This window comes from Gadus morhua, chromosome 1 (assembly GCF_902167405.1).
Source record: "Gadus morhua chromosome 1, gadMor3.0, whole genome shotgun sequence".
Classification (NCBI taxonomy): domain Eukaryota; kingdom Metazoa; phylum Chordata; class Actinopteri; order Gadiformes; family Gadidae; genus Gadus; species Gadus morhua.
In genome coordinates this window covers 12,352,810-12,380,309 of record NC_044048.1, presented here as the reverse complement: position 1 = coordinate 12,380,309, position 27,500 = coordinate 12,352,810, and the positions used below count along the sequence as shown (strand labels likewise).

Below are 27,500 nucleotides of genomic sequence, written 5' to 3'. Positions count from 1 at the left end.
TCCTAATGTCTGCCTTCCTAGGCAAACGATTCAATGACATTCAAACCCTAAGTGCACTAATCAACACATACGTTGCCATTCCCGTCCCGCCCTCCGTTGGCGTGGTTGGGGGGGCTCTGGGCCGCCCTGACGGCGGCCGGGGTGTTGGCAGACGTGGGGGGCGGCGCCGGGGGCATCTTGGGGTCGGCGTCTCCCTCCCGGACGGCCACGGTCTCGTATAGGCCGTCGTCCAGGCAACGGCTCGGGGCGGGGTTGCTCCGTATGCCCACCTCCGTGTAGGTGTGATCTCTCATCTCCCCTCCTCCTCCTCCTCCTCCTCCTCTTCCTCCTCCCCCTCCTCCTCCCCCCTCGACGTCCCCCTCGTCCCTCAGGGCCCCTCCCCTGGGGCTGGGGCTGCGGCTGGTGGGGATCTGGGGCAGCTGGCGGCTGGGGGAGGGCCGCAGGTCGCTGGGGGAGCGCTGGGTGTGGAGCAGCAGCAGGTCCATGCTGGCCGGACGGTTCTTTGGGACTCCTGAAAGGAAGGGCGGAAGACAGATTGGATCCAGTAAGGGCGGTGTTGATTCGCTGATGGTGATGGTGCAAACGGTGGACCCGTGTGCCGGCTGTGTGACGTGGTGTGTGTGTGTGTGTGTGTGTGTGTGTGTGTGTGTGTGTGTGTGTGTGTGTGTGTGTGTGTGTGTGTGTGCGCCGCTACATAGCACTCACCGTTGCCATAACGATTGATCTCGTGCAGCCGGGTGTCGGATTTACTCATGGAGTTGAGTTTGGGGTGGCGGAGGGTGCCCTGCTGTGACACACAGGTACAGGTGTTTAATACATGGACCAGGCACGCACACACACACACACACACACGCACAAACGCTTCAGAATGTACAAGATTGATATTGGGGGTGGGGGAGTAGAGAGATAGAGAAAGAGAGAGAGAAATAGTAACAGAGAGACGCAGACGGATAGAGAGACGGAGAGAGGGGGAAAAACCGAGGCAGGCAGTCAAAGAAAGACAAAGAAAGGGAGGAAGATTGCAATCAAAATGAAGACATCGCTCACCAAATTGACAGAAGTCCCCTTCTCTCCGGCAGGCGGGTGCTTGCTCTTGCCCTTCCTTGGGAGAGGAGGGAGAGACAGAGAGACAGAGACAGAGAAAAAGAGAAAGAGAAAGAGAAAGAGAAAGAGAAAGAGAGAGAGAGAGAGAGAGAGAGAGAGAGAGAGAGAGAGAGAGAGAGAGAGAGAGAGAGAGAGAGGAGTGCAACAGAGAGATAGTGGTGGGAGAGAGAAAGCGAGGGAAAGCGAGTGAGTGAGTAGGAGGACACCAACACAGAGGGAAAAGATAGATACAATCAGTGTCAACGGTGGTAAGGGCACAGGGGACCTTGCTTGATAACTCAGAGTGTGACTCAGTTCTCTGCAGAGGCGAACAAGATGTTTGCCCTTCAAGACAAGGAACTTTCACTTTATTTCCCACAATGTTACCCACAGCAACATTTGTAGAACAAAGAAAATTATTCCAATTTCCATGTGGTTACTTGACGCCGAGATTGTTCTCAAATTTGTCTCATGCTCTACAGCGCTGTGATGCATCACCGGATCTCCCTTGAGATGATGCAACAAAAGAGAACTGCTGATATGTTGTAGACGTGTTTTTGCGTGTATGAGTGTGTGTTATATCTTTACATTGGTGTGTGTGTGTAAGAGTGTGGGTTGTATCTGTACGTTGGTGTGTGTGTGTATGTGTGTGTGAGTGCTTGGTATTATTATTGTGTGTGTGTGTGTGTGTGTGTTTGTGTCTCTGTGTGTGTATGAGTGTGAGTCGTATTTGCACGGGATGGATGGGTGTGTGTGTGTAATGTATGTGTGTGCATGGGTGTGTTTCTGTTTGTGTTTTATGTGTGTGCGTGGTATCTGTACTTGGATGAGTGTTCATGTTTGTGTGTGTCTGTGTGTGTATGTGTGTGTTTCTCAGCTCACCACTGAGGGTGTGATGTTGTTGCTCCAACACTCTAATTTTATCAAATTTACTGCAGGGTGGCAGAAGTTGATCCTGAATCTCATACATGGGAAGACATTGTTTCATTTGTTAGCCACTGAGCATACATGCACAAACACACACACACACACACACACACACACACACACACACACACACACACACACACACACACACACACACACACACACACACGCACCATGCATTTCTGGAGACAACGCAATCAAATCAGCTACGTTACACGGTTGAGCAGGTGATGCACGCAGCCTATATAACCCGGGTCATCTTACAGGTTGTTTTTAACGCTCTCCTAGCTCAGGGACCTTGTGATTGGTTGGAATTGCTCCCTAGCGAGGAAGGCTTCACAATAACATTGTAGGGAGGTAATACTATCCAGCATGCGCTGTGTTTGTATACATTACTTTTCAGTGTTCAGGTGCTCCTCTGCACAACCCAACGCTAAGGTTTAGCAAGGATCAAGTTAACCTTCTTTCTACATTTCCTGTGGTCCCATTTGTATGACGTTAGCTGCTGTTGTGTTACAAATCAAGATTCAAGATTAATAATCTAAAGTCAGATGACAGACTCAAATCTGGGTAAACGGGGCGTTTCACCATCTTCCATTTCCTATTTGTTTCGAACAATCATGTTGAGTGATGCAGGGTTCAGTAAGTACGTAATTTGCAAACACAAACCCGGCCAGCGCTGAATCTTCTGAGGTTTCAATTCAACGATAAGGCTTCTGAAGTTTCAATTCAACTCTAAAACCTCTGAGGTTTCAATACAACTATAAAGCTTCTGATGTTTCAAAGTAACACTGTGTAGACCCACCACTGCAGATCCATTTATTTAAATCTCCTTCTGAAAGCTTCATCCACTCACGCAGAAGAGTTTTCTTCAGTTTATTATCTGGAACATGTTTTGCTCTAACATAGTACCACTACTAATTCCAAGATTAGAGCTGCTGTGACATTTTTCTACACCCTTATTTGTGTGTCCCATGGCAACAAAGTTGCAGACCTGTCATTGGTCGCCAGGAAGTGTTTTCTTTTTTAATTAATTAATTAATTAATTAATTAATTAATAAAGATGAGTTCATCATCTGCTTTGGTCTCATTTGAACCTCGGGCTTGTACCTATATACTTTGTCTGCTGTAGCGCTGGCCTGCCCTGTACACCCCTCCCTTTGACTGTCTCTACTCAGCATCTCATCAGATCATCTGAAGCTCCCAGCTATTCATTCATTACTGCCACTCTGGCGAGAGCGAGACGATAAGAGAGATGAGAAGGAATGACGAGAAAACAGAGAGGAGGAGGAGGAGGAGGAGGAGGAAGAAGAAAAAAATAAAAGATGTGGGTGCAAAATAAAATAATCACAGCCCTGTGAATGTGAGGGAAATGTTTAAAGGAACTGCGAGCAAGAACAACCAATAAAAAGAGAAACAATGTCAAGTTATTTTCCGAACAAATCAGGTGATTATTTGCAATTCATAGGCCTGCTCACCTTTGGCATCCCACGCAGACCAGGACGATGAAGATGGTGACCACGAAGGCGGAGGCGGCCGCGATGGCGCCCAGCATCAGCACCTTGCTGTAGGGGGGGTCGTCCAAGCTGGACCCGTGGCTATCCCCCGTGCTCATGACAGCCACAGCGGAACCACAGTGCCCACGCCAAAGACAGAAAAAACCTACACTCACTCACACACACACAGACTTGTGTGCTCTGGGAAAAGAATGCACACGCGTACGTACACACACACACACACACACACACACACACACACACACGGACGATGGAACAGAAGAGAGAGAGAGAAAGTGAAATAAAGTATTAACACATGGAAGCCATAAACCCTATCAGGTGGAGAGTCCGGGCTGGCACTGGAGATGCATGCATGTTTGTGTGTGGGTGTGTACGTGTGTGTGTGCGTGTGCGTGTGTGTGTGTACGCGTGTGTGTGTGTGTGTGTGCGAAAATGTATCTGTGTGTGATTGCATGTGCATGTGTGTGTGTACATGAGTCTGTGTTTTTATTTTTTATTTTATCCACGTGTGTGTTTGCCTCTGGCTCTTTGTCACTGTCTCTCAGTGACATATCAGTTCTATTCTATTTTGAGCCCTCCCAGAGGACAAAACACAGAAAATAGCACACATCACAAAGCAAATGTAAAAATACCAAATCATTTAATCTGTTCTTTCTAACGACTAGTGTATTTCTGAGGCTAAGTTAAATCTGTTGGTTGTGGTGGTGGTGACTGGGGTGTGGATGTTGATGCTAGTGGTGATGGGGGTGGTGGTGGAGTAGTTGGTGGTGTAATGATTGTTTAAATAACTATACCTATTTTACTCCACTACATTGCCACGTCCTTGCAAGCACAGTGAATCAATGGTGTTTCATTTTGTAATATAATGGCAGAAAATGAGGACGGAATTTAATTTTGCACACAAACTACAACACACACATCCAGCCACACACACACACACACACGCAAACGTAATTAACGTATAGCTTCATCTATGCAAGAAGTGACCTTGTTAATTATTATGGTTGCAGGATCATCTGAAACACAGACGCTAATTTAGATTGCTGTTGGAAAATGATCGCAACGCCATTCTATAGAACCAGACTTTCGACGGTCTTATCCACACAGCTGGCTGCTTTTCAAAGCCTGCTTACAGCAATGGGTATGAGCTTCTGGTTCCTCTGTATGCTAAAGGAAAGTAATTGGGATAAATTAGCTGTACATCTGCCAGCATCTTTTGTATGAAGGCAGCCAATTCAGACATTAAATCACTCCATCAGGTCTGTTTCTGTTCAGAACTTTAACAACCATTGGTTTGGGTCACCGTCGGTTCCATACTTAAACATGCATGAGAAAGAACTAGTGTGTAGCAGGCAATGGCAAAAAAATTCAAATTCTGTGCGCTACGCTTGAATTAACGTAAATCGTATTGTATTATATTTCCGATAGAAGTCAGCACATGACCGAAATAAGGATGCTTGATTGTTTCATGGACGTTAGCAAGCGCTGATGCCATACAATCATTGATTACTACTTCAGAAAAAACAGAAAGGAAACCCAAAATAACAAGAGCATTGGATTAGTGTAAACGGAGAGCGCCAGGTTTATAGACTGACAAAAGAGCATGGAGGGAAATGCAAAGAGAGGGGCTTGAATGTGTCAATTTGGGGGAGAGAGAGAGAGAGAGAGAGAGAGAGAGAGAGAGAGAGAGAGAGAGAGAGAGAGAGAGAGAGAGAGAGAGAGAGAGAGATGAATTGGAATATACCACCAGAGGATCTGGCTGTAGCTTTCTGTTTCTTAGAGATAAAACTGTGAGTCCTTTTTTTTCCTGTCCTCTTTTCTTTGTTGCCTCTCTGACTCCCATCCTCCTGATACCCACCCACCACATCTCTCTCTTCATCCCCACACTCTTTCTTTCTGTCTTTTCTTCTCTCTCTCTCTCTCTCTTGTGCTTCTTCTCTCTATACTCATCCCTTCTCTCTCTCTCTCTCTCTCTCTCTCTCTCTCCCCTTCTCTGTCTCCCCTTCTCTCTCCCCCCTTCTCTCTCTCCCCCTCTCTCTCTCCCCCCCTCTCTCTCTCTCCCTCCCTCTCTCCCCCCCTCTCTCTCTCTCTCTCTCTCTCTCTCCCCCTCTCTCTCTCTCTCTCTTGCTGACTCTCCCTCTCTCTCTCGCCCAATCTCTCTCTGCCTGACCCTGCAGAAACGGTGGACGAGGCACAACCAATGGATTTGCAGCAGCACAGCGGCCCTCCACTCCATCACACACACAGGCAGACAGACGGATGCACACGCACACACAGGCAGACAGAATGATGCACACACACACACAGGCAGACAGAATGATGCACACGCACACACAGGCAGACAGAATGATCGACAGACAGGATGGGGAAACAAGCAGGCAGACTAATGCTGTGTGGGGAGGGAAGAGAATGTAACCTGGAGAATGAAAGAGACGGGGGAAGCCTGAAGGGAAGGCTGAGGAGGGAGAACACAGAGCGGGAGGAAGAAACGACAGTAGGGTGGGGGGGGGGGGGGTGAAAAACAGACAGAAGGGGAGTAGGGGGAGACGACAACCAAAAGGAGCGAGAGCAACATGGAAGAAAGAGGGGGGAAAAAAAACATGGGATGCGCGGAGCGATGTTGAGAAAAATGAAGCGCTCCCACTCCAGCAGAGACCAGGGGGAGTTTAGGGGGGGAGGGTGGGGGGGGGGGGAGGTTGGGGGAAAAAAAACGAAAGGAGAAGAGGGAGGAGGGAGGGAACAACTGCGACGGGAGAAAGTGCATGATGTCAGGAAGATGAGAGAGAGAATGGGCGAGAGAGAGAGAGAGAGAGAGAGAGAGAGAGAGAGAGAGAGAGAGAGGGTAACTGCCGGGGAAGACTGGGAGGATGTTGCAGAGGAGGCGGAGGAGGAGAGGAGGCATAAGAAAAGAGGGATTGGGTGGATGAGAAGGAGGTCATGAGACAACTATTTCTCTACATACTGAAATATTCAGAGGAGGGATATGTATGGAGGATAGAATATGGAGGATCGTGGTTACAGCTAAACGTTAGGAAGGGGAAATGCAAACCCAGACAACCTGTATGACCATAACACAAATACGAATAGATATCTTACCAATGCTGCCATGAAGCAAACAATGAATTTTGGTCAACGTTTTTTTCCTGAGGTGTTCCTATCCAAAATGTTTTTTTTTATTTCCACACTGCCTCCACTCCTCCTACTGCAACCATAGCCTCCACACCAACCTGCCTTACTGCTGGTGCTCCTGTTGCCTCCACCGCGATTGCTAACAATAAGCCTGCTGCCTGCCGATAACTCTGGCAGATATGAAGATAATGAGGTCAAATTAAAAGCAGAAGAAAGAGAGCTGAGCAGAACGCTATGGGGGAGGATGCATGCAGCAGAGCCGTGCACTGCTAACGGTGTGTGTGTGTGTGTGTGTGTGTGTGTGTGTGTGTGTGTGTGTGTGTGTGTGTGTGTGTGTGTGTGTGTGTGTGTGTGTGTGTGTGTGTGTGTGTGTGTGTGTGTGTGTGTGTGTGTGTGTGTGAAAATGTATCTGTGTGTGATTGCATGTGTCTGCTCTGCGTGTAGGGAACACACATTTTGAATACAGGCAGTAGGTTACTATACAAAAAATATTAACAAGTGTGATGCTAAAAACTAAACCCTAGCCACCACCAAACAGAATGCCTCTAAAAAGTAGGAAGGCTTTGGCTGTTCTTAGGAGGGATTCCCAGAAGCCACAGAACAGCATATTTTTATTAAGGAGCTTACACTGGACAGCTACAATTACAACCGTTTCTACACTGCTCCTGCTGTGCCAGAGTAGCGGACCTGGCCAAAATGGAACAAAATGGAACCAGTTTCTCTTTCTTCTTCTTCATCTAGATCATTTCACATGGCATAGGGGGATCCACTATACAGAACAGGCCTTTAAGCAAATGAGACGTTTTGTGTTGCTATGTCAACCATGGAGTGTTGAGAGAACTGGCATTATTACACCAAATGTTGGGAACCACAAAATAGTAAGCAGTAATAGGCTACTAGAAGAAAATCGCGAAAACACTCCACTACACAGTAAATACACACATAGCCCATAAACAATGATGACTGAAATACAAGCGCAGCTTGTCCCTGACTCCACACCAATAACATTTTAGTGCAGAATACCGAATCTTAGGTAAACAAAGCGAGTGTCTCTGTCAATTCCATTTCACTTTAGTCAATGTACTGCAGGCAGCAGCAAACACAGCTGATATGCCCATTGTGTGTGTGTGTGTGTGTGTGTCTGAGATTCGGTTAAACAGTTGTCTGTTCTCCCGCCGCAACATCACCTGAAAACCAGTTCATCACGCAGTGTGGACATTCTGCAGCAGCGCACACACAATCTCAGATAGCGGGAATAAGTGGAGATAAGATGAGACCGGCGTGGAAAAACAAAGCTGGCAAAAGTTGGGCAGATAAAAGAAAGAGCGATAAAATAGAGGAAACCGACTGAAGGCAGGATAGCCAGCGAGAGAAAGGGAGTGCGGCGAGGGAGGGAGGGGAGGAAAGATGAAAGAGGGAAGAGGACGTGCACGTGTCTTCAGAGCGCTGTCAGGGCAAGTTGATCTGAGGCCCAGAGGTTAAAAAATAATCACATCTTGTCCGCCCTAATCTCTGCCCATGGGAATGCACCACGTTGGCCCGTGCATAACAACACTGACTGATGGGCAGATGAAGGAGACGATTGAGAGAGGGGAAGAGAGACATATATATATATTTATAAGACAGAGAGGTGGTGGGGAGGAGAATGGACAGAGCGCAGCACATTGCACTACAGAACTAGCATCCTCTTGGGCCGGTGGCAGTGACCTGCCATCTCTAAACTGCGCCGCTACACCCGTAAACACACTCCAGTACCATGGATAATGATATCCAATACCACTTCAAATATTGAGCCTGGGGGCCATCCTCTGACCGAATCCGACCCTGGCCAGGCTCGCAGAAAGCCAAAGATGAGGTGAATAGTGTCCACTATGGGAATTTATTTTATTCACGCTCAACTTCTGTCCTGAATCATCAGGTTTTTTTTACAAAAAGTCGAATGACTAGGAAATCGCACACCCGCTCGGAACTCTTTGCAACATTGGTTGGTTGTATAACGTTACGTTATGTAAGGCTGTATGATGATCTTTTGGGGATACGACACATCCAAATTTCAAAGAGACTAAAGAACACGGGGCACATTTTAAATTTTTAAAGCTAGCTCATTCTGTTTGTTTTTAGTCCCATAGGCGGACCCAACACACACACACACACACACACCTCCCATATCGTTGGAATACAAAGTTTCTTCTTTGTATCTTTTAAAAACAAACATCCCCATAATATGCTTGCTTGTTTGAACACAACCACCTTCAAGGTTTAATAAAAAAAATGGGTAGATTGTCAGCTGGGGGATCCCAACGTTTCCTGATGCAACTGATACAACAACGTCCGCGTTGTTAGCCTACTTTTGTGGTTAAAAACGGCGTCGATCTCAAACGGCTCAACAAAGGGAAGGATGTGAAGACAGAGCGGCGCTTCGCTGCTCGTCTGAGACGGCGTCGGGGAGCCCCTTGTGTTTGTTCAGAGCGTCTCCCTGACCTGACCCCGGGGGGGGCTCTGACGCCCTCAGAAGCTGGCCGGCCCGCCTTGTCTCAGTGCACCACTCACTGCTCCGTTTCACCGTCTTGCATCATCCGCTGTCGCAGGGCTGGGTTCTGCAGCCCCGGAAACCCTCTGACTAAATGCCGCCACGCCACAGGTTGAGCGGCTGCAAGTGAAACTACTGACGGAGAGGGTGAATGGGGGGAGGGGGATATGTGTGATATGTGTGTGTTATGTTTTGGGACTTTTTGAGAAAACTTCAAAATCCTTTAACACTGTGTTTTTGCGTTAGTGTGTGTGTGTGTGTGTGTGTGTGTGTGTGTGTGTGTGTGTGTGTGTGTGTGTGTGTGTGTGTGTGTGTGTGTGCGTGCGTGTGAGTGTGTGTGTGTCAGGGTGTGTGTGTGTGGGGGGGGGGGGGGTGTCTGTACGAGTGTGTGTCCGTGGACGTGTTTGTTTGTCTTTAAGTGTGTGTGACAGTGTATGTATGTGTGTGTCGGTATGTGTGTGTGTCGCTGTATGTGTGTGTGTGTGTGTGTCTGTATGTGTGTGAGTGTATCCACAGCGTGCAAGGTTTTTAGGATTAGGCTCGTGACCATGCGAGTGAAGGAGTACAGAGCCCCGGCTTGTGCTGGTCTTCTCCCTCTTCAAAGTGTTCAAAGTGTTCAAAGTGCCGACACAAGCCACGTATACAACACTTAATGTGCTGATCCCACACACCAGCAAAGCCAGTACCCTTTCTTCCATCTCAGTTGAGTCACCTTAATTAACCAGAATGAGACGGAAGCAACATTCAGGATTTAATAGGATTCAATAGAATGGGATTAAGCAACTCTTGCTCTCTTGCTCTCATTTTCTCTCCATCTTTTCCCCTTGTCTCCCTTCTGCCTCTCCGTCTCCCTCCTTCTCCAGTATTTTCTGGTTCTCCTCTTTCATGAGGAGGATGTCTTCCTCTCTGCTGCCTCTCGCTCATATTCTCTCTTACCAACCCGTTCCTCTGTTTATGGTTGAGTTCTGCGCTAACTTGCTGCTCATTACTTTAATGATGATGCTACAGCTAGATTCTTGTTCCAGACGGCGCAGCATTTTTTTTTACAACATGGCAGTTTGGGAATAACAACCCGCACTAAGAAGTATCCACTGCCCATACGCTGATATGATGCACACACACACACACACACACACACACACACACACACGCCCACATTTGCACTTCATCTCAGATACACGACACACATACACGACACACACACACACACACACACACGCATCCCATGCATATGCGCACACACCATCAAATGCATATGCGCACCACACACAAACACACACACACACAGTAGCACAGAATAAAAATCAAAGCATCGAATAAATAGAGTATCAAATCAAATCCAAATCCTTCAAATGCATTATGCATGCACACCCAGTGGCACGACCAATCAACAAGCAGCACTCCGTAACATGGCGGCGGCATTCTGCAAGTTACCAGCTACAATGCTAAGGTGGCGCGCGCGTCTCCATGCCGCCGGCGACTCATTTCCACCCACTAGGAGCAGAGCTAATGACTCTGCGCTGGAGAGCCGTGTGAAGACGAAGGTGTGCGACTGTGTGTCACCAGCATCTCTGTAGTCAAACTCCTCTCTTCATTGAACGCAAGTGATGTGACACAGAGGCAAGCACACGCACACACGCACACACACACACACACATTCAAACTCACAGAGGGTGTGACAGACAGATATACCAAGAGCCGGGCGTCTTTGCTTTAGATGCATTATTCATCTGCATGCCAATTTGGAAGAACCCTCAGTATTCCCCACATCCGGCACTGGGAAAAAACTGTGTGAGAGAGAGAGAGGGGTGGAAGAGAGAGAGAGAGAAAGAAAAAGAGAGAGAGAGAGAGAGAGAGAGAGAGAGAGAGAGAGAGAGAGAGAGAGAGAGAGAGGAGAGAGAGAGAGAGAGAGAGAGAGAGAGAGAGAGAGAGAGAGGAGAGAGAGAGAGAGAGAGAGAGAGACACACTCACAAGAAGGAACAATCAAAAAAGTGCAAAAGAACAACTCAAACAATCATCAAGCGCTCTGCTGCGATGTAGCAAAACATCTAAACAGGATTGCGAGCGATCCAAGGAGATTTGGTGCCCTGCAAATTTTTTGTGTTCTTTTTTTTTGGTTCCCCGCTCAGCTTTGGCAGTGTCTGCAAACAGCAGATTAGCAGCGATTCCCCCCCTCCCCCCCCCCCCCACAAAAGAGACTTGACCCTGCCGACTCAGAGCTCAGAGAAGAGACTCAGACGAGCCGCGGAGGGCAACCAAGGTCTGGCTTGCTGCACATCTCTGACACACCCAGAGAGGAAATATGCAGACACAGCCATCCAGGTCAACTACACCATCGCCGCGTGACATGGTGGGATATTCAAGGTTGTGAATAATCCATTATTCATGGGGATATATGCATTACAATATCTGTTGTTATGTGGAATACAATAAAGATGATATAGTTTAGGGAATATTAAAATCTAAATTTATGTCAATGCTAAATTGAAGATGCTGTTTTCTCTCTCTCTCTCTCTCTCTCTCTCTCTCTCTCTCTCTCTCTCTCTCTCTCTCTCTCTCTCTCTCTCTCTCTCTCTCTCTCTCTCTCTCTCTCTCTCTCTCTCTCTCTCTCTCTCTCTCTCTCTCTCTCTCTCTCTCTCTCTCTCTCTCTCTCAAAGTGTGCCTGCATACACACACACGCAATGACTTTAACAATGTGACTTTTGCAATATCTTGGTTCTTTCCTCGCTGCATGTCTCTAGCATCCTGCCTTGTCACCGTGAGCATTTTGCTGGCCAATCACAACGGGTGACGGCAGCGGGAGCCATTGAACAAGTGGATTCCCTGCTGAGCTGACCCATATTAACTCCCCCTACTTGTCAAGGCTGCTCCTCTCTTCCTCTTCCTCCATCTCCTCCTACGTTCATGTCCACCACCACCAGCCTCGTCAGCTGTGAGGACTGATGTCTGTCCAGAGGCTGCATGGACCGGGACACTCTCCTGTCCCGCCCCAAACTGGACCACACAAACGTGGCCATACGCAGGAGTCCCACAAAGAAACCTGCAGGTATGTGCGTGCGTGCGTGTGTGTGTGAGAGGGAGAGTGTGTGTGTGTGTGTGTGTGTGTGTGTGTGTGTGTGTGTGTGTGTGTATGTGTGCGTGCGTGCGTTGGATCAGTCGGATTTCTGTTTAATCTGTCCCACACAGTGCGGGGCTCTGAGCTCCCAGAAACCGACAGCTGTCCGTGGCTGGCTGGCTCCCCTCTCGCCTCTCCTTACCGTTTAACAAATGACACACACACACACACACACACACACACACACACACACACACACACACACACACACACACACACACACACACACACACACACACACACACACACACACACACACACACACACACACACACACCTTACCGTACACATCTACTATGCGCCCTTTCACATTGACGTACGATGCGGTCTCATCTCTGTCCCGTGCGGTACGAGACACCGTCCTGGGGCGCACGGTGACACGTGACGGCGTGATCATACCCTCCGTCGGGCCGCAACAAAGGCAAACTAATTCAGCGCCGGTCCTGCTGTCACAGGGCGGCGGCGGCGGCCGTGGCGCTCTGCGTCGGGGCGCTCTCCGCACGCCGCCGCTCCCGGGGTCTGGCTGTCAGAGTCTTTCCCACTGATTCAGCTCCTTCAGCTTTGTCATTTTTTCACAGACATCGCTGTGCTGGCTCCCTAGGGAGTCCTTCAACACTGGGGAATATGTGTAGCTATATATAGCTAGATATGTATTTATGCATGCATGATACGTCCTCGATTCAAATTAAGCCGACGTAAGGCCGCTCGGTCTTCTGCGAGATCTCAGGAAGAAAGAGAAGAAAAGTGGACAACAACGATGATCATCTAAATAAGCGCGGTCCAGCTGGGGGCTAAAAATAGCCCTCACACATCCCCTCAGTGGGGCCGATGACTTAATGATAAGAGCCGTGTGTAATATAGGTCGGAAAAGCACTCATACACATATACGTGAGCAGCCATTGCAAACACACACACACCAAAAACCAAAACCTTTAGACCGGTAGAGATTTTATGCAGATTTATTACAAAATGGAAAGTGTGTGTGTTTATGTGTGTTTGTGTGTGTGCGTGCGTGTGCGTGTGTGCGCGTGTGTGTGTGTGTGTGTGTGTGTGTGTGTGTGTGTGTGTGTGTGTGTGTGTGTGTGTGTGTGTGTGTGTGTGTGTGTGTGTGTGTGTGTGTGTGTGTGTGCCCACCGGTTCCCAGTAGTGAGTCGTGTTTTCACACTTGTATGGGGAGATTGCTATTTCTGTACAGAGCCAGAAAACTCAATTATTCATAACTGCCTGCTGCACTCACTTTACCTCAATAAGAGACAGGGGTGGGTGTGGCCCCAGCTGAGTGCCTGTGTACGTGTGTGTCTGAGTGTGTGTGTGTGTGTGCCTACGCGTGGGGTCCGCGTGCCAGACGATCACTCGGTTAGGACTGCAGACATGCGGCACAGCAGGACAATGGCCTGCCCAGGGAGGAACTGTGCAGCCTGGCCACACGAGGAAGACATAGACCATGGGACGCGGAGTCCAAGAGCACAGTAAAGAGAAGAAGATATGCCATTTGGTTCATTCAACTTCATTATCGTTTCATCCAGCAATCCTCATCATAGAGCAATGTTCATACATGGATTGCATTGCATTATTAGCTCTTTAGTTTCTGCAAAATTAAATATCACAATAAACATTTTAACCTTATGCATACAAGAAAGCATGATCTCAACCATATATTGTATAAAATAGGTTTCAACAGCAAAAAATGAAATATTTGTGAGGGAAATATGACGGCACATGTCGTCGAAGGCTTGTGGCCACAAGGTAGTCTTCCGAATCAGATATGATGTTGTGATGCTCAATATTGGGCTGGTCTTTTAATTACTATTGGGCAATTTCCTCCTTTATGGCGGTGGTCTTTATTGTCCCCAGTGCTGCGGTCAATAGAGGCCAGAGGCAGGTCAGCCGGGGGGGGTCCTCTAGCTCTGCACCCTCCATCTGATTCCACTAATGGAGCAGGCACCGGGGAATACAACCAAAATCACTCGAGAGTCTGGCTCTAAACTCTTAATCCTTTGCCGTGTCCAAAAAAAAAGGAGGCAAACAGTGCATCGTTGCACTCTAATTTAACAATGAACCTCGCCACTGCTGATGCAATCTGCATATTAAAACAGAGACCGCTCCAGCGAAGATCGTTATCCAGCCAACGAATACTAAACAGTTTTTCCAAATGTATGAAATTAACCAAACAACAAGTGTAAGGAGAAATAAATACAGTGTTATCCTAATACTTCATAAAAATGTCACTGAGCAGTGACTACACAAGGCTAAGCTGTTGATCAGGAAGCCAATTTCTGGTTTCCTTTACTTTAGTGACGCAAACTTAACTATTGAATAGGAAGCCTGGAGATCAGAAAAAACACAGATTCAAATTAGAACTGCATTTATAGCTGGCAATTAAATGATTTTAACTTAATTAGTATGTGACAAGGGTATAAAATGATCAACATTACCACATCGATGTCCCCCACAATGGACAGGAAAACTGTGTTAATCCACATTGGACGGCCCTATTTCCTTTGTACAGTTGAGCCGTAAGCCTTTCCCAGCACCTGGGAGGCTGGAAGAGTCAACAGCAGCCCATTCCAGTGTGCTGCTGGCCTTATTTCCCTGAGGTCAAACAACCAGGCATATGCACAAGTGATACATGTTAACAGTGAGTGCCATTCCTTCACCGGGAGACACAGTAGGCCTTAGTGGCTCTTTTCATCAGCTATGGCCTCTGCAAAAAAGGCCAACACTACAAATGAGTACCATACAACAACACCCACACATGCACAGGCACACGCCACCAGATATACACCCACGCCAACTCTCACACACACACACACACACACACACACACACACACACACACACACACACACACACACACACACACACACACACACACACACACACACACACACACACACACACACACACACACACACAGATCATCCTATACCCCCTACACACCTTCATCTGTAAACCAGGGAGGAGCTATGAACGAACCAAAGCGTTCCCCAGGGGTTTCATATGGGATCGGGCGGCCAGTACTTGATGTGATCCCAGCCCTCTCATGTCAGCACTTTACATACAACACACATCCATCCCCTGCCATGAGGCTGGTGATCTGTGTGTTTATTTGTGTCTGTGAGCAAGCAATGTATGCATATACAGAGAGACAGGGAGAGAGAGAGAGAGAGAGAGAGAGAGAGAGAGAGAGAGAGAGAGAGAGAGAGAGAGAGAGAGAGAGAGAGAGAGAGAGAGAGAGAGAGAGAGAGAGAGAGAGAGAGAGAGAGAGAGAGAGCACAAAGGGATAGAGAGAGCAGGAAAGAGATTGAGTAGGACAGAATGTAGAGAGAGAGAGTGCACAAGAGAGCGAGAGCAGGAACAAGCAAGAGACCGCAAGATAGAGAGGAAGACATTGAGAGCAAGAGAGAGAGTGAGTGAGTGAGTGAGTGAGTGAGTGAGTGAGTGAGTGAGTGAGTGAGTGAGTGAGTGAGTGAGTGAGTGAGTGAGTGAGTGAGTGAGTGAGTGAGTGAGTGAGTGAGTGAGTGAGTGAGTGAGTGAGTGAGTGAGAGAGAGAGAGAGAGAGAGAGAGGAAGAGAGTGAGACACTGAGCAAGAGAGACACGGGGGGTGCGCTGTGAAGACGAGTGCATAGTGTATGTCAGTGCAGGAAGCTGTAGCACACCTCCCGGTTCCAGGGTGAGTCACACTCACAACTGCTAGCTTGCAGAAGCAGTCGCAGACATCCCGATGAGCAAACCATACATGCACCGGCAGCGCTGACGCTCAGCTTGCATCAACTGCGCGGTTGTGCTGCTGCAAACGACCCCAGATTTGCCGGAAAGGAAGAGGAAGCAGATGAGAGTACGGTCGTGCGTCTGACGACAGTACATGAGGGAGTGAAAACCTCAAATGCTAAGTACCAAGCACCGAAACCCAACCGAAATCGGAACCCACCCACACAACCACACACCCCCACACAGACACACACACACACACAAATAGTTTTTTGCGTGGTCTCACGTTTAACACCTGCCTCAGAGTGCTGCTGGGGAACCTGTGTCTAATGCGACGGAAGGTTCTATTTCCAGAGTGGTTGGTGCCCGTTGAGCCGAGAGCTTATCGCGGCGGCGCAGACCGGCACTGGCTCGGCGGCACCGCCCGGCCCTACAGAGTGAAGCCATCGATTTGATTCCCCTCTTAAAAGCCGGGTCAACCTCAACAATGGCGGGCTTATGGAAAAGCCATTACCCCAGGTGAATTCAGAGACGTTAACCCACATTCTCTCCCTCCCTCTCTCTCTCTCTCTCTCTCTCTCTCTCTCTCTCCTCTCTCTCTCTCTCTCTCTCTCTCTCTCTCTCTCTCTCTCTCTCTCTCTCTCTCTCTCTCTCTCTCTCTCTCTCTCTCTCTCTCTCTCCTCCCCCCCCCTCCCTCCCTCCCTCCTTCTGGCAGTCCTTCACACAACCATGGGGGGAGAGGATGGAGATGAGAGAGAGAGAGAGAGAGGGAAAAAGAGAGAGAGAAATCGAGAGAGAGAGAAAGTAGGGAAGAGAGTATAAATGAGTGTAAAGAGAAAGAGCACAGCGAGAGAGAGAGGGAGAGAGAGAGAAAGAGAGAGAAAGAGAGCAAGAGCGAGGAGGGAGAGAGCAAGAGAGAAAGAGCAAGAGAGAGATAGAACACACATGTGGATGCCTTTTAATGGAGGATCCGGGTTCCTCTGTTTAGATTAATTATCATGCTAGCTTTTGATGCAATTTCTCTGCGTGGCCACGGGACTCTCTAAATCGACGCCACTTCGCCCTGGGCGGGACTTTACGTCCTACGTCACTCGCTATGGGTGTGCATGTTTGAGCGTAGCCGTTTGTCTCAGGGATCTGTGCACGAACTCCCTTGCACTACAGGATTACGAGCGTCATGTCGTACGCGATGGAGGGTGGGTGACATTCCTACAGTCTGTGATGATAGGCTATATTTCTACAAATGACTTACTATTACTAGCGATTAACATGACGAGACATCACGAACTAAGCTAACATTCGACTATAGCCATACCAGATAACGCCATAACAGCTAACCCTAACTATTTCTATTAAACTCTGAACCATTTTGCAACAGGCAACTGTGTGTTGGTGTGTCTTATTGCTTCCCACGTCTGCGTCTGCATCTTTCCCACTCCTGGCTAATAGTTTCAGCTTTTGTACTGTATATCAGAAATGATCACCCTGTACCACACTGCTGACTTGTTGATGTTTTGTGAGCACTCACGCATTTCTCTAGGTATCTTAAGTTTCCTACTGGAGTCATCAAAACGTTGGACTTTGTTATTGTAAGAAATATTGTGTTGCAAAAACACTTTGTGTCTTACCCTTACCGTTACCCTAACCTTAACCCCAGTAACATTTCTTCATCATAAACTACAAGTTACGCAAAATGGCATACAAACATCCAGTCCAATATGAAAGAAAAAAGCTAGCTTCATTAAGGAATCGAACCCCTTATCCCCGCGTTAATGAGTTGTTCTCTGACCACTAACCCATCAGGTCTTAGTACATGCGATTCAAGAGTTAACCACTTGACAATCTTTAAACTTCGGTTGCCTAGAAATTGTGAAGACAGTGATGTGTGTACATTGTGCGTGTATCCGTCACTCGCAATGTGTGTGCAGTCCAAAATGAAAGAAAAAACCTTGCATCACTAGGGAATCGAACCCCCAATCATCGGTTGGTCGTTGGTACCTGTAAACAAAGAGATTGCATTTTGTTTAACTCCTAACTAACAAACGGGTGTATGCGTTCACTGAACAAAGATTACGGAAATAAAAGACCACTTTTCCATCAGAAAAATCATCAGAACCGTTATTACCAACCCATAGACACTAAAAGCCAAAACCTTTCTCACATGCACACCCATCGTGAGTGACGGCTACGCGCACACATGCATGACGTAGGACGTAAAGTCCCGCCCAGGGCGAAGTGGCGTTGATTTAGAGAGTCCCGCGTGGCCGCATCTCCTATAGGCCTACCGACGGGCTCCTGGGCCGCCTTGCTCTCATACACTGATACCCCACCCATCGCATTCACACAAGACCAGTCAGTGATGACTGTTTCAAGCCTGCCGAAGTGCTACGCTATACTGATTCCGATGTTCATGCAAATCCGATGAAGCACACAGAGCTGAAACCTTGCCACCACATAAAAGAGCTGAGACTGGCGCAAGACAGCAACTTCAAGAAAAAAACTAGCGAAAGTCACATAACATTTTTACTGATTTTTACACAAGGCGATCATAAGAAAGGCTACATATTCAGGGGTCCATCCTCCTTTCCTGTGATACGCATGTTTGCCACCAGATTGATTCCTGTACAGCCGTGTCATCGGGTTAATAGACAGCAGGACCTTATTTTAATTGTGTAGGTGTACGGTATTGTTAAGTGGGTTAGCAGAGATCGCTTTAGAGCCCCACTGCTGACTCCTGCGTCCACTATTGATCAGATGGCAACGGACAGACACAAGAGGTGGCTTTATGAACTAAGTGAAGGTACACGAGTATTAAGGCAACCGGACTAACGGGGGCAGGAGAGGGCGATGGATAGTTCTATCTGAAAGCTCCTGGGTTTGATCTCAAACTAGAAGTCTGTCCTTTAGGAATCCTGTTCTGCCTTCTCCTTAATGAGCTGTGTCTGGAAGTGTTCAGTTTAAGTGTGTTTGGAGTGTCTGCTGAACTACTAAATAGTAACAGTGATAATAGTTCACTACCTGGTTAACTATGAAGAAGAGAGTGAGTGTGTGTTTTGACGGAGGGTCAAAAGAGTAGAAACAACAACAACAAGAGAACATGTACATCAATGTGTTTGAGTGAGAATGTATTTGCATGACAAAGAGAGACAGTGAGAGAGTCACAGGCTAAGAGAGATACGTTCTCAGGAACAAAGCTTTTTCATGAAGGGGTGAATATATAAATAACAAAGTTTTAATGATACAAAAAACAGCCAAAAATAAGATGAATCGGAATAATTAAATTCCATATTCAGCAATATTATTACAGTGGAGATCACGATCACTTACAATATCAATATCCCACCAAATTTCTTTTACATCATATCGATGATTACATTTAATGAAAGATATACACTATACACTATAAAATGAACATGTCACATCATTTCGTTATAATCGTCAAACGTTTATACAATGCCAAATGAAATACGTTTGTTACTTATTTTGTTTTAAATTTGCAAAATCTATCTACTTTGGTTATTCTAATAGTGATGTGAACTCATCGGCACTGGCAGGCTCAATATTTTAACCAATAATATCACGTTCCTGCTGCCCGCCACGCGCTGACACAATGCCGGCTAAAGTGTCACATGTCACTTTAGCACAATGCAATTCCATCCGGAAAGATCGAATCCCATACCTATCGTACGCTGTTTTGTCTCAGGTTAATATCCTGCACAGGTACATCCAATGAGGGCAGTGAAACACACTCAGGATGTCACGCTCACGTCGTCGTTCAGCCTCAGTTGTGGCTCTTTCTGCTGCCTCCCAAAATAGCTTCATTGCCTCCCTCAACGTTTAACAACAAAGATACTGTCAGTGCAAGCACACTGTCGGTGCACATATACCTGTGCCAAAACACAAACCACATATCCATATATACTGTGACAAACACACACACGCACACACACACACACGCACACAGGATGTTGAACCCCTATACACCATGCAAGAACACAACACGACAAGAAGAGGCAGTCAGATAAGGCCTAAAAAAAAAAAAAGTTTGGTTCCTGTTGGTTGTCAGTTGAGGTCATGGGTAGGTAGGGAATTAATTTTATTTTTTTATTTTATTTTTTCCAGCGGCAGCGAATGATAGGTAGGTTGTTTTCATTTAAAAACGAGAAAATTCGCTCATCCTTGTACAGAATGAAGAGGTGCTGTACCAAAACGTAATTATAGTTTGCATCAAATCTTTTTTTTTTTTTTTTTTTATAAAGCTCAAAAAATAATTTGGGTCGCACATAAATTGACAGGGTCGGTCGGAAACCGGAACCAAACAAAAAAATTTTTTAGGCCTAACAACATTGGTGATGAATGTTTTTTTATAAAAAGATGTGTTAACAAAGACAAATCAAGCTTATCCCCCCCCCCCCCCCCCCCCCCCCCCCCCCTACCTCCTCCCAACATTAAGGGTTGTTAAACAGTGCCGGCGATGACATGGTCTAAACGGATCTTGTAGCAGTTGATGCTTTGGTGTGAAAGATCCCCTTAAAGGCTGAGTGCCGTCTCTGGAGTGGAGCCCGGCCGAAATGATGGGCTCCCCTCGAGCAAGTCTTATTAAGCAGCGCGACTACAGAGCGAGGATTCTCTTACCAAACCAATCAATACAGGATCTGCCCCTCCCTGGGGGGCCCCACCACAGCACTCCCCTCTCCTCGCCCTGCATCTCCCATCGCTTCCAGACATCACGACCGGATATGGCTTGTGTTTATCCATATGTGCATCTATATGTTTGTATTTTTTAAGTGTGTTTATGCGTTTGCTTCAAAAGTGTGCTTTAAAATTATTAATACATGAATATGGAAATGTATCATCAATGTAATCCGCAACTTGCAGAATTATTAATCTTTTATATAATTTGAGGGGTTTTACAGATAATTTGATACAAACATTCTGTGTTCTTCCAGTAGGTATATCTGACGGAATCGTAATCATTATCTTCACCCATGCTTACTTGTTTAGTACATGATCAATAGCAATAGATGGTCCCAGGCCCACCAATAGATTCCTTATCTCTCCTTTAAACACACAACCGCAAAATGGGTTAAGAAACAATGTCCTCTATGAATAAATCAACAGTGCAGAAACTGTGACTGCATCTTGGTGCTCTTCTGGGGGGGAGTTTGATCCAGCCTGACCCACAACTGTATGCCGGAGGAATCGAGAATCCGCCAGCGGTGCTAAAGGTTATCTTAGCGAGACTTACACAAGCTCCTGACGCATGTTCTGACTGGAGGAGATATGGGCGGAATATGAATGTGTATCGTAAACGGATAGTACAATGTCTTAGTCATAATGAAGAGAGGAACCGACGGAGGTAGACGTGGATGTGCAGTGTTTGCCACTCATGTGTGTAAAAAACCATACTTTCTATTTTGTCTGTAGACGTGCACATAAACCAATCTCTGTGTTCTACCCGTGCCGTTGCATATAAGAAATCCATGGATATTGTACTGACATTAAGGTCAGGACAAAAAGCACAGTTTAATGTAAGGTATTCTCAGAGTGTATTTTTAGGTGGACGCCACAAGCTGAGAATCATTCTCAGCTTTCAGTGACTTTTTAGGCCAAAACTACACAAAATGAAGGAAGCATGGTATGTGAATTACGGCAAATTAATATTCATGAAACTTTCTAGTCAACAAGGCAACTAAACGTGCCAATAGTTTCACGGGCTTCTGGTTCTGTAGCACGCCCACATGGCTGGCTTGTCCAATAGGAAGATGTCTTGCAGACTGTTATCAATGTGTGAGAGCAACATTGTTAGCAGACATGTTATCTGCCATACTGGTTGCACTCATTATTATGATTATATTATATACATGACAGTGGTAACATAAATCAGGAAGTCCATTGAAAATGGCATTATGTTGAACCGCAATGCAATTTTTGATGCCATCTTGTAGAATTACATTATCTCCTGGGGGACATCAACTCTAATGGAATGTATTGGAAAGGGATGTAATGTTATGTGATCTAATTCAATGTGACTGCAGGAAAGAGGTCAAAATACTCATTCAGTACTGAAATAACTGTATAAACAACTTGAAAACGTAAATACAAACCGTATTCTGTGCTCGTGGACGTAGATAATAGTGAACCCCACCTTTGAATTCATTAAAACGATAAAAATACATACGAGAATCAGGTGAGAGAATGAGTGTGTGCGTGCGAGTGGCTGTGTGTGTGTGTGTGTGTGTGTGTGTGTGTGTGTGTGTGTGTGTGTGTGTGTGTGTGTGTGTGTGTGTGTGTGTGTGTGTGTGTGTGTGTGTGTGTGTGTGTGTGTGTGTGTGTGTGTGTGTGTGTGTGTGTGTGTGTGTGTGTGTGCGCGCGTGTGTGTTGGTAGGGGACACTTGTACGTAGTGCCCGTGCTAACAAGTGTGTGAAATCATCATCTGGCAAGGGTGCAAAAAATAATGTGACCCCAGATTCTACACACCAAGCTGTTAGTGCAGCTCCGAAAGCCCTGGAGTGTGTACTGCTGGATTGAAGAGACGGAATCTATCGACTGGTTACATTTTAGCATCTCACATGTAAGGGATCATTTCCGATGTTTCTTAGTGCTTTAAACTAAGATTTCAAGCTCAGAGGGATAATTTTGTCTCCCTGCTGTGTCCTGAAGAGAAATATCCTCATGCTTTTCTCACAGGCAGTTGAGATGAAGGTAATGATGGATGTGTACCCCAAATATGTACCCAAATGTGTGCAAATGCTTCCAAAGCTTTTATTTAAGTTTGCCCTTGCACTGTTGATGATGATGCCGGAGATTTCAGCCGTAATTTGTGTTGTGTATTGCATACCATGCAAACAATCCAGACTCCAACAATGAGAGAAATAAGTAGAAATGTGGGACAAATCGTACAGTCGCTTGGGGGTTTCCGAAGGCGGTTCTCAACTCACAGCCAATCAAATGCTTGGTCTGGTTCTTTGAACATTTTGACAGACGTTACTCAGGTACTCTCTTTCTGTTGCTCTATGTTGTATTTAGAGCTGGGTTTCGATTCAAATTTCAAGAATCGATTCGATTCCGATTTTTAAGTTTCAGAATCGATTTTTTCCGATTTTCTCAGATTCCATCCGATTCGATCCGATTTTGATCTGATTTCCGATTCGATCCGATTTCGATTCGATCCGGGGGTTAATGTTATTTAAAATGAAAAATGTATTTGAACCGTTTCCTTTACTTCATGACTGTGTAGAGAAGCAACATATTAAAACTAGTATTATATCAATATTAAACAGTAAATCTTACAAGTATTGGTAGTTACTGATGGCTGGAAGACTGATGAAAAGGTTAAGGGTCAATCTACCTTCAAGAAAGATAATTCAGGACAATAAATGGAGGACATCATTGAGGTGACTATATCTGCAACAGTGGATTCCTACTGGGACACTAACCAGTGCATTATTATTATGCTTGAAAATAATTAAGAATTCACCCAAAAGCGGTTGCTACCAAAAGCATTTTTATTTTAAAACTGCTCACACTTAATAAACTGAGAAGTACTGAAACTGGAAGGATAAAATGTAAACGTTGAGCATTTTTCTTTAAAGTGCGAACATAAGAACAGAACATTTTAAACTGTAAAAGCACTGAATGGCGTCTATATGAGCATGTTCAAATCTGTTCTAAAACCACACTCAAGATTTGTTTTCAAGAATATGCAGCACCCTAAGTGTTCAGGGGAATCCCATGAATATACATTTTTAACTTATAAAATTAAAAAAATTAAAAATAAATTAAATTAAAAAAATCGATCTTTGGACGTACGAATCGATAATCGGTCATTAATATGCGAATCGATTAAAAATCGGAAAATCGAATTTTCAACACAGCTCTAGTTGTATTATCAGTTTTTTTACTGTTACTTATTTCATACAAACATGCAACATTCTTACAAAGGGGGGGTTTTCGACCTAATATTCATCTTAATCTTAACCCATGTTTATACCCACCATACATTTGGCAAATGCATTAAATGCTCACTGTCCCTGTCCTATCTAGACCAATCAAACGATTGATCTTTTTCTATGAAGACACGTGACTGGTGTACCTTTGCGGTTGAGCATGGCTTCTGCTCTGTCTTCCTTCCTTCCTTCCGTCGTGGATCTTTATCTATCTATATATGAATCACTGAACATGTCCTTAAATAATACTTGCACTTGCTCTGACTACTACCTATATGATGAAGTTCTTTGTATACTGTCATTGACATTAAGGCTGCCCGATATGGTAAAAAAAACAATCATATTGCGATTATCACAGCACATATTACGATTGAGAAATTATTCACGATTAGGGTGAATGATAATTTTTGCATTACAATTTTCATTGTTACTGAAAGAAGTGACAATTGTTGGGGACACGTTTTTTCTAACATCTGGAGAACCATATCGATAGGTCAGGGTCTCCCTGCAGCAATACAGTCCTTAGTTTATAACAGTGTTTGGTCACACATTTACCCTTCTTTATTATGCTTCTGTGAAAGTTGCACATGACCATATTGCGCTTAAGATAATATGTGGATACATTCTTCCGCCCTACTTGGCCCCTCTCTGTACTAGCCCTATGCACAGTGTTAATAATTGAAGACAAGTCAGACAGACGTTGGGTTGTGGAGCCCTGAGTCTGTTGGTGTGTTGGTCCCAGGTCCATGGCTCTGATGCTGCAGGGCCAACCCACCCGGCTGAGGTCCAGCACGCTAAGCCCAGACACAAGGCTCTCTGAAGGACCACACAGTATAATACACATCCAGAATAAGTAGAAGCACTCACATACTTGCATGTAACATTCATAAATATACATTAAAAAAAGAAACGCACGTACACACACACAATCAAACACACAAGACAAGCCAAACACACACGCACACACACGCAAAACTAAATAATGCACACACATGAAAATTGTGAGATCCACTAACAAGGGAAAGACCAGTCTAACGTCGCACATCCACATTCCCTCGCTTCATAGACACTTCCCAGGAACCCAGGGTAATGTATATGAAGACACGTGTAGCCATTCCCGAGCACAATGACATCTTTCCGGGTCCATGAGCAATACCATGTGACCTACAAACAACAAACTCAGCTTGAACCCCCCAGAACATTTAATGGTTTAGAAAACTGCAAGTGGAGGCCATAACAAAACACTCAATGCACTTCTCTTCGTCTGGCACATAAGAGAGAGAGTGCGTGTGTGTGTGTGTGTGTGTGTGTGTGTGTGTGTGTGTGTGTGTGTGTGTGTGTGTGTGTGTGTGTGTGTGTGTGTGTGTGTGTGTAGAATACACACACTCACATATGTAAAGGTATATATACTTCAATTTATGTTTGTTGCCCATGTGTTAACAGTCAAAGGGAGTGTGGGGGGAGAGTGACGCAGATATAGATAGAGACACATAGATAGAGGGGGGGGCACAGAGAGAAGGAAAATAGAAGAGAGAGGGAGAGAGAGAGAGAGAGAGAGAGAGAGAGAGAGAGAGAGAGAGAGAGAGAGAGAGAGAGAGAGAGAGAGAGAGAGAGAGAGAGAGAGAGAGATCAAACACACTTGGGTCCAGGCGTATGAGTGTATACCCCAGAGAGCGTGTTGCTCGTCTCTGTAAGAGATGGAGGCAGGAGGGCTGAATGTGATAGAAGGTGGAAGGTGGGGGGAGAGAGAGAGAGAGAGAGAGAGAGAGAGAGAGAGAGAGAGAGAGAGAGAGAGAGAGAGAGAGAGAGAGAGAGAGAGAGAGAGAGAGAGAGAGAGAGAGAGAGAGAGAGAGAGAGAGAGAGAAAGAGAGAGAGAGACAGAGAGAGAGAGAGAGAGAGAGAGAGGAAGAGAGAGGGTGGGATGCTTGGATGAGAGCAACCGCTCAACTTCTGTCCCCTGGGGTGAATCAGCAGAACCAGGGATGTAATCTCTGCCCGGTGGGGACCAGCTGACAATTCAACAGCCCTCTCCTACCCCGCTGCTCGTGTTCGCCCCGTCGACGCCACGCCACCCCTCCGACACGCATGACACGGTGACTACATGCAACATCAGGATGGATTTCGTGCACTATACAGACAGAGCCACCGCCCCCACAAGAGGATGTGTACCGGGACGGGGGGGCTGTGTGTAGGACACGGGGGCCGGGAACACAAGCGCGTTCGGGATTCCGGCTCCTCGGGTGCTGTGCAGCCCTGATGAGTTGGCCGTTGCGTTTTAAGCATCCCAACATCTCTCCTACTAAACACTAAAGGGAGGCTTGTGGAGAACGTGCCAGGGGCCCGCCGAGGCCAGTGGGAGGGTAACACACTGAAGTGGGGTTCCCGTGCTGCTAGCCAACACAGATCATAGGAGAACAGAGCAAGTGGTGAATCAAATGAATAAGCTTTAAACTCTCGTCCCGCCCGCCGCCCCTCCCTCGTGTGTGTGCACTGACATGCCGACCACTGTTAAGGACCGGCCCAAGCTGGACTCAATTCAGGGCATCGCTGAGCAGGGGAGGACCAACCTCCAGGGTGACCCTCCAGCTGGAGTCAACACACTGATTGTAGTGAGGGGATGTATTCACACACACACACACACACACACACACACACACACACACACACACACACACACACACACACACACACACACACACACACACACACACACACACACACACACACACACACACGTTTGGACACTTAACACAAACACCCACACTCACTCTTAGACACATTTATACATGCTTATACACACAAGCACCCACATGCATATATGGACACAAACACCCACTCTTTTACACACAAACAGACACATACACACACGCACACATTTACAATAACCATGCAGTTTGCTTGAACTCATACATACACACACACACGTATACTTACACACACACGCACACACACACACACACACACACACGCACAGTGGAGGCGGTAACACCCACTGCATTGCAAGTGGATTTCATTCATCTACATGCACGGAGCCTGCAGTAAAGGTCTGTACTCACACCCACACACGGCCCCCCATCACAGTGAAATCTAGTAAGATGTACAGGTGAGACCGGTAGATATACTGAACCAGACCCCTGGGTGACTGAATACTTTACAAAGGCAACAAAAACTATTCAAAATACTAATTAAGCGTCTTAGAGTACCATATTAAGCGCTATATACATTTCATTTATTATTATTATTATTATTAATTCAAAACATTCTTGGTTGATTGAAGATAGTGAGGGCCATGTGATGGAATGTAATGTTTGGAAAATGAAAAGGAAATAATAAATTGCATCCGCACACTCATCTTTACCATATGACTAGACTGAGCAACGATCTGAAATGACTTCATTGGTTTCTGATAAAGAGTCGGTTCATGATTTATGATGTCAGAATCAATCCAGCAGGCAGTGCTGTAGCCTTTACCCCATGCCACCCACGCCCCTAAGGCCAAAATATGCGGATTAATGATTGAGCATTGACACATTAAAG

General features: G+C 46.1%; 1 protein-coding gene across 5 annotated transcripts in view; it reads right to left on the bottom strand.

Annotated features, from left to right (window-relative positions):
* LOC115547090 (proline-rich protein 12) overlaps nucleotides 1-27,500 on the bottom strand; it is a 37,851-nt gene that overhangs the window by 9,505 nt on the left and 846 nt on the right. Inside the window, exons 1-5 of one of the 5 annotated variants that reach the window (XM_030361070.1) lie at nucleotides 19,693-20,080; nucleotides 3,489-3,707; nucleotides 1,048-1,102; nucleotides 706-787; nucleotides 72-511 (exon numbers count right to left, since the gene is read on the bottom strand). In XM_030361070.1, coding sequence (XP_030216930.1) covers nucleotides 72-511; nucleotides 706-787; nucleotides 1,048-1,102; nucleotides 3,489-3,625 — 714 coding nt within the window. In that variant the 5' untranslated portion in view covers nucleotides 3,626-3,707; nucleotides 19,693-20,080. The other 4 variants (XM_030361077.1, XM_030361062.1, XM_030361082.1 and 1 more) reach the window with 4 other exon arrangements.